This window comes from Drosophila ficusphila, unplaced genomic scaffold (genome assembly GCF_018152265.1).
Source record: "Drosophila ficusphila isolate 14025-0441.05 unplaced genomic scaffold, ASM1815226v1 contig_580, whole genome shotgun sequence".
NCBI lineage: Eukaryota > Metazoa > Arthropoda > Insecta > Diptera > Drosophilidae > Drosophila > Drosophila ficusphila.
The window spans coordinates 82,186-98,006 of NW_025064510.1; the positions used below are offsets into that span (position 1 = coordinate 82,186).

A 15,821-nucleotide genomic window follows, 5' to 3' on the forward strand; every position below is an offset into this window, starting at 1 on the left:
CCAAAATGTGCTATTCAAATGAAACAAAAAAGGTGCCAGCTATTAAAGCAAGTTAAAAAGAAAATTACGGTATATTTAAACGGGACATTTCCAGATTTCCAATTTTTGTTGGAAGAAAGTAGATAAGGAGACGAAAAAAAAACAGCAACAGTCATTACATTAGATCAAGCAATTGCTGAGATATGAACAAGTAATTATAAAAAAATTTTTTTGTGCTATTCAAGTGAAACGCAGTGTACATAAGCTTCTTTTCTTGTTTAAAAATAATATAGTAAAATCCCAGATGTTGAATATTAAATTAAATTCCTCGTGATTTTTTGTAAATAGTAAAAATACCTGACCTCAATATAAATTTATACAAAATCATTGTAAATTAATTGTCGGGTCATCCAGACGCAGCAGATATGTAGATTCTCTTAATGCTAGCTCTTAGCTTATCTGCATAATTACCATCGCTCTCTCTCTCTCTTTATCGTTCTATTCACCACTCTCGTTGCTTGTTGGTTTATACTTTCGGTCAGCAATCGGCTGATCCGCGTCTTTATTCAATTCAATTGTATTCTTCCTTTCGATCTCACGGAACATTTTTGTAACTCATTTTCGTCGAAATAAAATCGCTGCTCTCGCATAAATCGAACTCAAAATTTTGTTAATTCTTTAATTTCCACAGCTAATAAAAAAGCTTATTAGCTAAACATTGGTGACCCCGACGTGATTTGTGCATAAAAATACCCAGTGCAATTCACAAGAATTAATTTATTTTACCAGCTGCATACATATGTATCTCTTTTAATCGGTGCTGCAGCTTCGTTGTGCGTTGGCCGGCCATAAACAAAACAAATTCGTATAAGTTGATTTGTGCAAATAACATAACACAAGCTTGTACATAAGGCGGTATATAGACCAGATTTTCGTTATTTTTCTTTGCGCTCATCTTCCCGCTAAAGCCGAATTTTGCCCGCCGAGTTGCAGCTGAATTGTGCGTTTGCCTGCCCTAAACAATATTAATGTATATACATATATTAATTGATTTGTGCAAATAAACAAATTGTTACACAAACTCGTACATAAGGCGATATACCAGCAGCGGATCATTTTTCGCTATTCCCTTTTTGCGTTCATCTTCCCGCTGAAGCCAAATTTGCCCGCCGAAACTGCTGCATTTATTGTTGTTGTTGTTGCTGCTTAATATGTCTCTAGAAAATTCGGTAAGCGTCACCGACAATGGCAATTCAAACAGGGTGACATTTCTGAAGCGCAAGGCAACTTCAATGTTTAATAGAGTGGAGCGGTTAATGGAATCTCTTTCAAGTTCGGCTTTGAATTCTTTTGACGATTCTGGCCTTCATGTGAGGTTGGAACTTATCGAGGAACTTCAAACGGCATTTAAAAGGGTTCTCAACGAGCTCGAAGAGTTGGATTTTGAGGAAATTGGAAGTGAATTGGAGGAGAAATTTGATGATGTCATCGTAGTTCTGAAGTCGACGGTTCGATCGGAGATCACGAAGCGCTCCTCGCAATTACAACATTCAACTTTTGCTGATGGTAATACGCCCGGTCTTTCCGGCCATCAGCAGCGACAAACTCGCCGAGCGATTCCACTTCCCGCTCTTGAACTTCCGAAATTCGCTGGAGGTTATGCGAATTGGGCAGATTTTTATTCCATGTTCACATCCATCATAGACAGTCATCCTGACCTGACCAACATAGAAAAGCTGCAGCATCTACGTTCATGCCTGAGGGATTCTGCGTTGGAAACCATCCGCTCGCTGGAAATTTCGGATGGCAATTATTCTGTTGCTTTGAACTTATTGCAAAACCGATTTGATAATCGTCGTTTGGTTTTTCAGGCACACATTACTGAGATCCTGGGGCTTAAGGCAGTGCAAAGTGGTTCCGTCTCGACGCTTCGTGATCTGTCAGATAAATTCAACGCTCATATTCGTGCTCTGAAGGGATTGGGCACGACTGAACAAATCGCAGGATGCATCATCGTCCAAATACTGCTGCAAAAGCTAGATCCTGCGAGCCAGGCCAAATGGGAAGAGCGGTTAGAGGATCCAGCATTCGTCAATGTAATTCCGACGTGGGAATCCATGGCATCGTTTTTGGAGCAGCGATGCAGGACATTGGAGACTATGGATTTCGCCATGGCAAGCTACGCGTCTGGCAATCAGGTGGGAAATAATAGAACGTCCAATTCCCGTAGATCTGCTTTTGTTGCCACAAATATCAACCCATGGATTTGTTCATATTGTAATGCTTCTGGTCACTCTATTCACTACTGCCAAGATTTTAAAGCCCTGCCCCCTGCTAATCGGCTTCAAGAAGTGAAGAGACTCGCGCTTTGCATAAACTGCCTTAAGTTAGGGCATCAGTTGAGACAGTGCAATTCCAGCAATTGTCGTGCATGCGGAGCTAAACACCACACCCTCCTTCACTTGGGAAATTTGGCCTCAGCTTCCCCACAGGCAGGATCTCAGCTTCTAGAAGCTCATGCCTCTATTGCACCCAATACTGTCGTTGAACCATCTGCCGTGCCTTCCACATCCACTGCTCTTATTGCTCAGGATTTCAGTACTGACATTGTGCTCCTAGCCACTGCCACTGTTCTCGTAAGAAATCGGTCTGGAGTTTTCGTTCCATGTCGAGCCCTTCTTGACTCCGGTTCTCAGCTGCATCTAATAACATCTCGCTTCGCAGATCAGCTTCAAATAAAGAAGATAAAGACTTCGGCTTCTGTGACTGGAATAGGTGATTCCAGCTTTGTTACCAATGGTCACTCAGTCAATATTACGATGCAGTCCCGAACCTCTGAATACACGGTGAACATAACCGCAGTTATTGCTCCCAATATAACTGAGCGACAGCCTAGTTTCAATGTGGACATCGGCAGCTGGAAAATACCGCAAAACATACAATTAGCTGATCCTACATTTTATGTCCCTCAGCGTGTGGATCTCTTGATTGGAGCCAGTTTATTTTACGAGCTGTTGTGCGTTGGGCAAATTAAGCTCCCACCTGGATTACCGCTTATACAAAAAACTCGCCTGGGATGGGTTGTTTCCGGAGGATATGGCGTCTCCAATGGCTCATCGTTAATCTCGACCATTCCTTTACCTATCGTTAGTAGGGATAATAGCTTAGATCGACTTGATGATCTTCTTCGTCGATTTTGGGAGGTGGAAAGCTGCGTGGAGCCAATTGCGCATTCTACTAAGGAAGAACAGGACTGTGAGGCGCACTTTAAAAAGCACTTCATTCGTTCCCCTGCTGGAGACTATTCGGTTCGTTTGCCTGCCAAGCTCAACCTGGAATTATTGGGTGAGTCCTACCAGCAAGCTTATCGTAGATTCCTGTCCCTAGAGAGGAAGCTAGATCGTCGGCCAGCCTTGAAGGCCCAATATGCGGCTTTTATAAAGGAATACTTTGACTTGGGGCACATGTCAACAGTTGCTGGCGCAGACCTCGCTTCTTGTCGCTTCTTTTTGCCTCATCATTGCGTCACAAAGGAGGATAGTTCCACTACAAAGCTTCGCGTCGTTTTTGACGGATCTGCCGCTACTTCATCAGGCTACTCTCTCAATGATTTGCTCATGGCAGGCCCCGTAATTCAACATACCCTGTTCCAGATTTTAATTCGATTTCGCTCATACCCGGTAGCCATCACTGGAGACATTTGTAAGATGTACCGTTGTGTCAAGGTACATCCAGAGGACAGCTATTTGCAATGCATTTTATGGAGGACTTCCCCACAGGACAAGCTGCAAGTATTCAAGCTGGACACCGTCACTTATGGCACGAAGCCTGCATCATTTCTGGCTGTGCGGGCTATGCATCAGCTGTCAACAGACGAGCATTCTTCGTTTCCGCTTGGGGCTGAGGTCATTCAGCGCGACTTTTACGTAGATGATCTGATATCTGGAGCCCAGACCGTGGACGAGGCTATCATCATTGTAGATCAGACCTCTAAAATTCTGTCCAGAGGAGGCTTTAAACTTAGAAAGTGGTGCTCAAACGTGCCAGCGGCTTTGTGTGGAGTGTCTGACGAAGATAAGGAGTCATATTTGAAGTTTGATGACGGCACTGACTTTACCAAAACTCTGGGTTTAGCCTGGGATCCTGCCTCTGATCAGCTATTGTTCTCGTTTTCTGTCTTGCAGTTGACCTCAAATCCCTGTAGGCGTTCTGTCTTGTCTGCCATTGCACGATTTTATGATCCTCTTGGATTGGTTGGTCCGGTGATAGCAAAAGCGAAAATTTTCCTTCAGCAATTGTGCAAGGAAAGGTTATCCTGGGATGAAAGCCTTCCTGAAGCTCAGAATACGGAATGGAATTCGATATGCAGGAGTTTTGTGCAAATCAAGCGTTTGTGTTTCCCTCGGCTAGTTCTGTCTCCTAACTCTGAGATTCAGGTCCATGGATTTTGTGATGCCAGCATGGAAGCATACGGCGCCTGTGTCTACATCGTGTGCAGTGGACAGTCGCAGTTGCTTTGTTCAAAGTCAAGGGTCGCTCCCTTGAAGACACTCACCGTGCCCAAGCTGGAGCTTTGTGGAGCCGATCTCTTGTCTAAACTCATCTCGGAAGTAGCTGGCACCAACGTATTTAAGGGACAGTATTATTGTTGGAGTGACTCTGCGGTTGCGCTGTCCTGGATCCGAGACGAGCCCTCTAGATTCAACATGTTTGTGGCAAACCGAGTTGCTGCCATTCAAGAGCGAACCGATTCGATGGAGTGGCGTTACGTTCCAACTTCTTTGAATCCGGCTGACATTCTTTCCCGAGGTGTCCTTCCCACTGAGCTGAGCGAGTCCCCTATATGGTTTAACGGGCCGACATTTCTTTGCAGACCCAAGATTGACTGGCCTTCCCCAATCCTTGCTGAGAAGTCAACACTTGAGCTTCGTCGAAAGGTCCTGCTAATTAAATCGCCATACGTAGACATCATAGCCTGTTCCAAATTTGCAAATTCCTTCGCGTCGCTTCAAAGGATTTTCGGATACGTCTTCAAATTTATCAATCGCATTCGGCAGCCGGATCTTAAGGTTTCGGATATCCAAAGCGGTACTCAGTTGTTGCTTCGTCTGGTTCAGCGTTCTCATTTATGGGAGGACATTAAATCCTTGCAGTCTAAAGGAGTAGTAGCCCAATCTAGTTCGCTTGCATCTCTATCTCCTTTTATTGATCAGTTTGGGCTTCTTAGAGTGGATGGCCGACTAAGGAACTCGTCGCTGGATTTTAATGCCCGTCATCCCATCATATTGCCACGGAGCCATCCTGTCACTGCCGCCATCGTTACTCATTTTCATGAGCGCAATCTGCACACTGGACCTCGAGCCTTACTCTGCATAGTTCGATCCCAGTATTGGCCTATTGGGGGGAGGAAGACAGTGAGCAAGGTTTTGAACAAATGCGTCAGATGCTTCCGAACGAAGCCTCGATTAGTGGAGCATGTAATGGCGGATCTCCCAAAGGAGCGATTGGATGGTTCTCATGCATTTGAAGTCACTGGCATTGACTTTTGTGGACCATTCTTTTACAAGCCGGAAGTGCGAAACAAGGCCCCAGTAAAATGCTACGTTTGCGTCTTTATCTGCTTCGCAACAAAGGCCATTCACTTGGAGTTGATCAGGGATCTCTCAACGGTATCATTTCTGCATGGCCTCAAGAGATTTATATGCACCAGGAGAAAACCGCGGCAGATTTGGTCGGACAATGCAACGAACTTTGTGGGTGCACGCAATGAGCTGATTGAGTTGAGACGCCTGTTCCTCAGCGACGAGCATCAGAAAGCGACGTTGGATTTTTGCCTAGCGGAGCTCATTGATTGGCGTTTTATTCCTCCCAGATCGCCACATTTTGGTGGTCTCTGGGAAGCTGCGGTGAAGACGGCGAAGCACCATTTCTACCGCGCTATTGGGCCTTCAGTGTTGGCCTTCGACGAGCTGCGGACTCTTCTGTGCCATATCTCGGCAGTAGTTAACTCCCGGCCTTTAGTCTCAATTTCAGAAAATCCCGCTGACCTGGATGTGCTAACGCCAGCCCACTTTCTGAATGGTGGCCCACCATCCTCATTCATCGAGCCGGATGTGACCGCCCTTAACTTCAATCGGTTGGATGGCTGGCAACGTGTGGCCTACTTGCAGCAGGTCTTCTGGACCCGATGGAAGGAAGAATACCTGACGCTACTGCAGCAGCGCTCCAAATGGCGTACCCCGAAGCCTGGCCTAGTTGTCGGTGACGTGGTGCTGGTTAAGGATGAGAACTTGCCTCCGATGAAGTGGCCCCTAGCGAGAGTCGTTGAGCTTCTCTGTGGTGGAGATGGAGTTGCTCGAGTTGCCGTTCTCAAGACAACATCTGGAGTGACAAAACGAGCAGTTAATAAGCTGTGTCTGCTGCCCCTTAAGGATGCTGTTGAAAGCCAGGCTTCCAACGGGGGGAGTATGTCGGGTCATCCAGACGCAGCAGATATGTAGATTCTCTTAATGCTAGCTCTTAGCTTATCTGCATAATTACCATCGCTCTCTCTCTCTCTTTATCGTTCTATTCACCACTCTCGTTGCTTGTTGGTTTATACTTTCGGTCAGCAATCGGCTGATCCGCGTCTTTATTCAATTCAATTGTATTCTTCCTTTCGATCTCACGGAACATTTTTGTAACTCATTTTCGTCGAAATAAAATCGCTGCTCTCGCATAAATCGAACTCAAAATTTTGTTAATTCTTTAATTTCCACAGCTAATAAAAAAGCTTATTAGCTAAACATTAATGATAACTAAGAAATTCCAGGTTTTAAGTTATAATTGTTAAAGTTGCGCTTTAGGGGATTTTGCTAAAAATGGGCTAGGAAATTTATTCTTTTTTAAAAATGCTACCTTGTTATTGTTGAAATAGCAATTATCACTGCTTCGAGACAACTCCTTTTTAGAACATTGCCATGTTTTTCAAGCGAAAAACTTTACCGGAAAGAATTTATTGTCTTCTCAGATGTTTTTACTATATTATTATACTCTTGCAGAGCAAAGGGTATTATAATTTCTGTCAGAAGTTTGCAACGCAGTGAAGGAGACACCTTAGACCCAATAAAGTATACATACATATTCTTGATCAGCATCACGATCAGAATCGAAATACGAATGTACGTCTGTCCGTCTGTCTGTTCCTATGTAAACTAGTCTCTCAGTTTTAAAGCTATCTTGCTAAAACTTTCCCAAAAGGTGTGTAGTTATTGCACGCAGTATATAAGTCGGAACGGGCGGGACCGGTCGACTATATCTGATAGCTCCCATACGAGAGAATGAAATAAAAAATTCTCATGCTGTTGTTTTTGATCAAATCGGCTTGATTTCTTCAAGATGGCGTTTTCTAACTACTATTGAATTTCGGATTAAATTTGATCAAAATCGGATAACTCTTTCATATAACTGCCTAGGAGAGATCGAAAAATATATATAGAATTAATGGAAATAAATTGACAACATCGTTGTTTTTTATCCCACGAGCATGATTTTTTGAATATCAGGTTTTTTAACAACCCTCAAATTGAGAAAAGAGTTTCATGAAAATCGCACAACTATATCTTATAGCTGCCATAGGAAAGATAAAAAAAAAATATAAAAATAATGGAAATAAAATTATAACATCGTCGTTTTCCATCGGATAAGCATTTGATTTTTTGGAATATAAAGTTTTCCCACGACTCTTGAATTACGAATTAAATTTGATCAAAATCGGACAACTATATCATCTATAGATCATAATCTATAGACAAAAATATGGAAAATGAATAGAAAAATCGGACAACTATATCATCTTGCTGCCATATGATCTATAGACAAAATTATGGAAAATGAATAGAAAAATCGTCCTAGCTTCGTTGTTGTTCAGCCTTTATTTATTTTGTTCGACATATTTGATGACTGCAAGGGTATTCGGCAAGCCGAAGCTAGCTTATTTTCTTGTTTTTAAAAAACAAAACTCATAGGAAACGTGTCGAATAGTGTAAATATTGAAGAAATAAATTTGAAAAACTAAATTTATAATTTATATTAATTTTCAACACTTTTAATATTTTAATGACAATTAAAATCCTAACATATCTTCCTTTTCCCTTTCTTTATGTCTCGGAAATCTAAAGTTTTAGATTTGTATAAATATAGACAAGACTGATAAATTAGTGCGCCAAAGAAGTTCCACTTCTGACATGTGTACCTAGTACGCTCGCACTTTTTTTTTTTACAATGCTTTGCTTTGTTTATTGAATCTTCTCCTTACGAGACTAACAATAAGTGTAACAAATCTTATACTATAACCTAACTATCAGTCATATAGACTGGAACAGAAAAATAGCCCTGACAAATTATGGCTGGGTTAGAAGGTCGTTACGTTATAGGCGGGCTCATCAGGAAACCCGAGTCAGATCCCTTGCGAGAGGATTTGGGTGGGCTGAGAGTTTTTCCTTGTATGACGCTTTTTGCTTTTCTATTTCATCTTTTACTGCGAAAATCCCAAGATCCCAGTGTTTGTTTTGGTTTCGAATATACCATTGTGCCCCAGTGATAGTTCTCAGGATCTTTGCTTGAGCGCGCTGTATGATTTCTATGTTAGTTTTGCTCGCGTTCCCCCAGAGCTGGGAGCCATACGTCCAGATTGGTTTGAGTGGAGTTGTAGAGCAGTATTTTGTAGTCCAGACACATGGGCAATCGGGCGTTTATAATCCAGTTGATGCTGCCGGCTTTTAGTTTAAGATGTAATTTCTTGCATTCGATGTGTCTACGCCATGTTAGAAGTCTGTCGAGGTGGACGCCGAGATACGTTACTTCGTTGACTTGAGGGATCTGTGTGCTATTCAAGTAGATCGGAGGGCATGTTTGTCTGTTGAGAGTAAACGTTATGTGTTTACACTTCTGTTCATTTATTTTGATACGCCAGTCGGATAGCCACTTCTCTACTACCGTGAGGTGGTTGGCTAATTGCGATGTTGCACGGACTGGGCATCTGGAGCAGCTGAGGATCGCAGTATCGTCAGCGAAGGTGGATGTTAGTAGTCGGTCGCTCGTGGGAATATCCGCAGTGTAAAGGACGAATAGAGTAGGTCCAAGTGCGCTTCCTTGTGGGACTCCAGCCTCGATTTTGTAGTTGTCGGATGTTGTTGTGTTGCATCTCACTGCGAAAACTCTGTTGTAGAGATACGACTCAAGTAATTTATGAGTGTATCTGGGAAAGTGTGCTTTGATTTTATGCATGAGACCGTTGAGTCAGACGCGGTCGAATGCTTGGGATACGTCGAGGAATATCGCGCTGCTCTGTTGACTTGGTCGATCGTTCCATGTTTTTCTCTGAAGCCAAATTGATGGGCTGGGATAATGTTGTGAGCTCCCATATATGGTAATATCCTATCTTTTCATATATATTACGTATTCATACAATAAATAGCCTCTCCAAAAATAATTTTCAAAAAAGCTCATTTTTTTGGCCTCGCAACTGGATATAACCCCTTAAGGGCTTCTAGTATCTCAGAGGGGGCGACGCACAGTGGGCGATTTGGCCTCACTAGCGGCATTTAATTCAAATTTCAACTTTCAAAAAGCTATGATTTTTTTCACAATTCGATAATAGATACTTTGATTAGATTTATCCAAGCATTTTAAAAGCTCTACGATCAGCTGATCATCAGCTGTGAACGGACAAACACAGCATATGATTTTGCAAAGAGCTTTACAAAATTTTACCTGTTTGCGCGCATCGAATTCAAGTTCCTCGAAAATTTACAATTTTTAGTGAATTTATTAAAAGTTTGGTTTTTTATTAATTTCAAGGTATGTATTACAAAAAAAAATAATGTTTGTGACCGGTCTATAAATGTGTAGCTCATAAAACGTAGTGGTAATTCAGTGTATTAACAACGAGCCCGGATTAGCGTACACCTGTCTTTCGTGGAGTAGAACTTACCGGATTCAAGTGGATTCAGTCTAACAATTTTATTAGCCGAAAGTGTGAATCAGTGGCGTCCAATGTGTGTAATATGAATTGCTAGTACCTGCTAGCCTTCAAACTATGGTAATTTTTAAGGCACAATGTCAGTAGCAAAAAGGGATCTTTTTTAGTATATTTTAGTATTTTTACTATGCCTCCGTCTGATTTCGGTAATTCCAAATAAAATTCTAGCATACTTTAGATAAAGTTTATTTATAAAATATGTTAATTGAAGTTAAAGAAATAAAAATAAAACAAAATTTTATATAAAAAAAAGGCGTGCGTACAAAGTACACATGTCAGAAGTTAAACTTCTTTGGCGAACTAATTTATCAGTCTTGTCTATATTTATACAAATCTACAACTTTAGATTTCCGAGACTTAAAGAAAGGGAAAAAGGAAAATATGTTAGGAATTTAATTTTCATTAAAATATTAAAAGTTAATTAAATTTTGTTTCAGAACTTAAAATTTAGAAAAGCGAATTTATCAAATGTTTTTATTTTATGAAAAATGATTTATTGAATTGTTAAATGACGAGTGGCAAGTTGAAATTCAACATGTTATTTACAAATAATAAAACTACCTAACCTTCAAGCCAATTAGCCTAAGAATTGTAAATAAACAAAAAGATAACAGGTTTATTACTTACTTCGATTAACGGCTTAATACAGGACGCCTTTAAAATTTATCACAACTCACTGTTTCTACACTGCATAAGTGCTAATAATATTGTAAGTAGATGAAAAATCAGCGTTTACTGCAAAAGACGTTACGCGACAAATTTGCTTGATTTTATTGGTTTGTCAATGCACAGGATGTATCCTTGTTAAGTCGTAGACAACAATTATTTCTTTACCGCACCCAGTAACAATGACACAGTTCGATTTTAAATTTGTATAAAATACAAAAATAAATATATTGAAATATTGTTTTAGAAAAGCCGTTGGAGAAGCCGTGCAATCTTTTATTTTTGAAATTTCTAATTCTGTAATTAGTTTTACTAAATCGCTGTTCTTCGAAAAAGTTCGTTTTAGTATTTGTCTATTTACGGTCTGAAAAAGTGGCATTTTTTCTAAATTTATAAAAGTTTTTTTTTTTGCTGGGACTTAATAAGACAAAAACTTGACATTTAAATAATTTAAAAAATAAATTGCTAACACTTAAAATAGTCTCTGTCTTAAATAGCTAACATTAACAATTTGTAACATATTTAAGTCAACTACCGTAATGAATGAAAAGGAGTTCCCTACAAAAAATGCCAAATATAGGAAACCCAAAATTATTGTTCACAGCAAGATGGCGTAAAATGCTTTTGGAAATTTAGTATCAAGTGATGTACAACTCTGAGGAGCTGAACTTTGAGAATGGGAGGACTTTTTATCCGAGAACTTGTGTCTCAACCGAAACACTAGTTCCGGATAAAATTGTTCTACTTATGGAACTTTTATAAGGTACGATTTGGAAAATGGGAACAGAAGCACGCCGGCAGATGTCCCTTTCGTAACAGTTTAAAGTGCAAAAATAAGATTACAAAACTGTGCAAAATCTATATATAAGTTAGTAGTAAGCGTTTAAAAACAATATCTTTAAAATAATTTTAACTAGGTTTTTGGTATATTTTGAAAAAAAAAGTTTTCGAAAAAACATTATAATATTGCATATTATTACATATTTTAAGCATTAAGTATGACGTACTAAAAGGTGTTTCATATTTTTAAACAATTCAGATTTTGTTCTCTTAAACTGGTATTTGCTTCCTTCAGCGCCATCTATGGGAATTAATCTGCTGAACGAGCAAAGTAATATACTCCATTGCTGCAGCCCTGGAATAAGTCGATTAGATCAAGTTCCACTGTTCAGTTTAGAATTCGGAGTGACCGATATAGTGACGGATACACTGCTGCCAATTTGGATTTTTTCCCGTCAAAACTGGCTTTTTTTGAAGGCTAACTGCGGGAAAAATTTGTGAATTGCGGGAATTGGGAAAAGCGGGAAATCTGGCTTTTTTAAAAATTCCGTCGGCTTTTTCACGATTTTTTTGTATTATAAACACTTAAATATAAAATATGAAAAGGTGGCAGCTTTACGATAGTCACTTACAAACAAACCAGAAAATGTGGTAGCGTATGTGGTTTTCTCGATATACGCAAATGTCATCACTCACATAGTGATTCCATCTCTATATAAAAAGTGCGCATAAATTCTTAGTTCTGAAGTGCTGAAGTTCTAAAATGCCGAAAGAATATAAGCAAAAATGCCGCGATGTCTGGCTTAAAAATGAAGAGTTCAAGGCATGGATTCGCAGGGACGACACAAACCAGCAGAGGGTTTATTGCAACTACTGCAAGACCACTATTGCAGCTAAAATTGACCACTTGGGAAGCCAGTTTAAAAAACGGTTCAATGATAGGAATCAATATGTCATACGCAAATGAGGAAGACGAAGAAGATATTGTTAAATGATGGAAATCCTAACTCAATAAATTAATTTAACTTAATAAATCGTTATTTTTTGAATTTTTTTTGGCCTTTTTGAGAAATTTTTTGTTTAGCTTTTTATTGGATTTTTTAAAAAAAAATTTTTAGCTTTTTTCTTTATTCTTTCCGTCAAAAACAGTTTTTTTTGCTGGTTAAAAGTTGGCAGCACTGGACGGATATGCCAACTTGAAAAAATTATGTAAACTTTTGTACCGATACTTTGTCAGATTTGTAAGCTATCTGTCATTATTGAGGAATTATTTTAACATTGTTTTTAGACATTGAACACAAAAGCAATTACCGAATATCATTTCGCCTTAATGTAAGCAATATATATACTATAGTTACAATATATATACAGAAATATTAAGATTGGAAAGTTAGTTTTATTTATTTCCCAGCTCAATATGTGTAAAAATAATCTTAAATTTAAGAAAAATTCATTTTTGCTCGATTTGACCACCTTTTGCCTTGACTATAGCCTTGAGACGGTCGAAGAACGTTGCTTCGCTGGCCCGCAAGTGAGCAATTTCCGAACATTGTGTTTTCTGATGAGAAAATTTTTACAATTGAGCAATTCGTAAACACCCAAAACGATAGGGTTTACTTAACTGACCGTTCGTACGAGAATTTGAGCCATCGATTCGCAACCAGGAGCCACCACCCGCCACAGGTAATGATTTGGGCCGCTGTAACCCCAGATGGGCGCTCTCCAATCGTTTTTATCGAGCCTGGCGTCAAGGTAAATGCAAAATTTTATCAGGAAAGTGTTCTGAAGGTTGCCTTGAAGCCGTGGGCAGACAAACATTTCGATGGCAGACCATGGACATTTCAACAGGACTCAGCACCGTTTCAGAAAGCCAGAGTGAACCAAGAATGGCTGGAAAACAATGTTCCGAACTTCATAACGTCGACACAATGGCCCTAGAATTCATCAGCTGCAAATCCGCTGGATTATTCTCTTTGGGATATTTTGAAGAGCAAGGTCTAAACTTAAAAATACACCAGTCTAGAGGCGTTGAAAAAAGCCATTGTCCGCGAGTGGGCAAAAATACCGGCAAGTCACGTTCGGCCAGTTGCGATTCTTTCTTCGACCGTCTCAAGGCTATAGTCAAGGCAAAAGGTGGTCATATCGAGCAAAAATGAATTTTTCCTAAATTTAAGATTATTTTTACACATATTGTGCTGGGAATGAAATAAAACAAAATTTCCAAACTTAATTTATAACCATTTTTATTGGTTACTCTTCGAGTGCCGGACCCTGTACTAAATAATTAAATTTTATAAAAATCGACTATATCATATAGCTATCATATAAAAAATCGTCGAAAATATGGAAACTTAATAGAAAAATCGACATAGCTTCGATTTTGTTTAGCCTTTATGTATTTTGTTCGATATATTTAATGACTGCAAGGGTATATCAACTTTCTTTCTTGAGCCCAAAATTAATGTCCTAAAAAACTTGTGACCGGGAAAATCTCTCTTTTCCTCTCTCCTTTTCTCTCCTTTTGCGTCTCCCTTTTCAAACACGTGTATCTCAAAACTGTATTTTTAATTTTAGCCGGACACTAACTAAACGATTCACATGAAATTTGAAATAAACCTTGAAAATAACAAGAAATATTTTTGAAAATAGTTCAATTGTTATAAAAAATAATCATTTTTTTTCTCTTTTAAATAGAATGGAAAAAAAACCTTATTGTTTTTTGTTTTAATAAATATAAATATAGTATCATCCACTATGAGCTGCTCCCCTATGGCCCAACGCCTAATTCGGACTTGTACTGCCAACAACTGGACCGTTTGAATGCAGCACTCATGCAGAAGAGGCCATCTTTGATCAACAGAGGGCGAATTGTCTTCCATCGGGACAACCCCAGGCCACACACATCTTTGGTGACGCGTCAGAAGCTCCGGGAGCTCGGATGGGAGGCTCTTTTGCATCTCGGATCTCGCACCAAGTGATTACCACCTATTTCTGTCCATGGCGCACGAGCTTGATAGTCGGAAGTTGGCCACATGTTAGGATTTTAATTGTCATTAAAATATTAAAAGTGTTGAAAATTAATATAAATTATAAATTTAGTTTTTTAAATCTATTTCTTCAATAATTACAATATTTACTTAGTCTATAAGAATTGTTTTTTTAAAACAAGAAAGTAAGCTAGCTTCGGCAAGCCGAAGCTTATATACCCTTGCAGTCATCAAATATGTCGAACAAAATGCATAAAGGCTGAACAACAACGAAGCTAGGACGATTTTTCTATTCATTTTCCATATTTTTGTCTATAGATCATATGGCAGCAAGATGATATAGTTGTCCGATTTTTCTATTCATTTTCCATATTTTTGTCTATAGATCATATGGCAGCTAGATGATATAGTTGTCCGATTTTGATCAAATTTAATTCGTAATTCAAGAGTCGTGGGAAAACTTTATATTCCAAAAAATCAAATGCTTATCCGATGGAAAACGACGATGTTATAATTTTATTTCCATTATTTTTATATTTATTTTTTATCTTTCCTATGGCAGCTATAAGATATAGTTCTGCGATTTTCATGAAACTCTTTTCTCAATTTAAGGGTTGTTAAAAAACTTGATATTCAAAAAATCATTCTCGATGTTATCAATTTATTTCCATTAATTCTATATATATTTTTCGATCTCTCCTATGGCAGCTATATGATAGAGTTATCCGATTTTGATAAAATTTAATCCGAAATTCAAAAGTAGTTAGAAAACGCCATCTTGAATAAATCAAGTCGATCTGATCAAAAACAACAGCGTGAGAATTTTTTTATTTCATTCTCTCGAATGGGAGCTATCAGATATAGTCGGCCGATCGGGCCCGTTCCGACTTATATACTGCGTGCAATAACTACACACCTTTAAAACTGAAAGACTAGTTTACATAGAAACAGACAGACGGACCGACCGACAGACGTACAGACGTACAGACGTATTTCGATTGTGATCGTGATGCTGATCAAGAATATATATACTTTATGGGGTCTGAGGTGTCTCCTTCACTGCGTTGCAGACTTCTGACTGAAATTATAATACCCTTTGCTCTGCAAGAGTATAATAAAGTAAAAACATCTGAGAAGATGTTGAATATTAAATTAAATTCCTCGTGATTCTTTATAAATAGTAAGAATACCTGACCTAAATTTAAATGTATACAAAATCATTGTAAATTAATGACGGTCATGTAACCGACAAATGTGACGTGTAACCGAAAATTGTGACGGTAAATTTTTTTCCTACGCCGATAAAGAAGTTTCACTTCAAAAAATTTTTTTTAACTTAAAAAATTCTATGATTTTTCTCTGATCAGTGAAAAAAAACCGACTGAAGA

At 38.9% G+C, this 15,821-nt stretch overlaps 1 protein-coding gene across 1 annotated transcript; it reads left to right on the top strand.

Moving 5' to 3' along the window:
- The first annotated feature begins 1,190 nt into the window (after positions 1-1,190).
- LOC122320472 lies at positions 1,191-14,424 on the top strand. The gene is made up of 5 exons (XM_043208581.1): positions 1,191-1,545; positions 2,016-2,177; positions 2,704-2,954; positions 3,015-6,115; positions 14,190-14,424. Exons 1-5 carry the CDS (start codon positions 1,191-1,193, stop codon positions 14,422-14,424), a joined length of 4,104 nt encoding a protein of 1,367 aa, XP_043064516.1.
- The last annotated feature ends 1,397 nt before the right edge of the window (positions 14,425-15,821 follow it).

Coding starts and splice junctions, on each gene's coding strand:
- LOC122320472 (XM_043208581.1), top strand. CDS start 1,191: ATGTCTCTAGAAAATTCGGTAAGCGTCACCGACAATGGCAATTCAAAC. Junction 1,546..2,015: donor ACATTCAACTTTTGCTGATG/GTAATACGCCCG, acceptor CTGCTGCAAAAG/CTAGATCCTGCGAGCCAGGC. Junction 2,955..3,014: donor CATTTTATGTCCCTCAGCGT/GTGGATCTCTTG, acceptor GGGCAAATTAAG/CTCCCACCTGGATTACCGCT.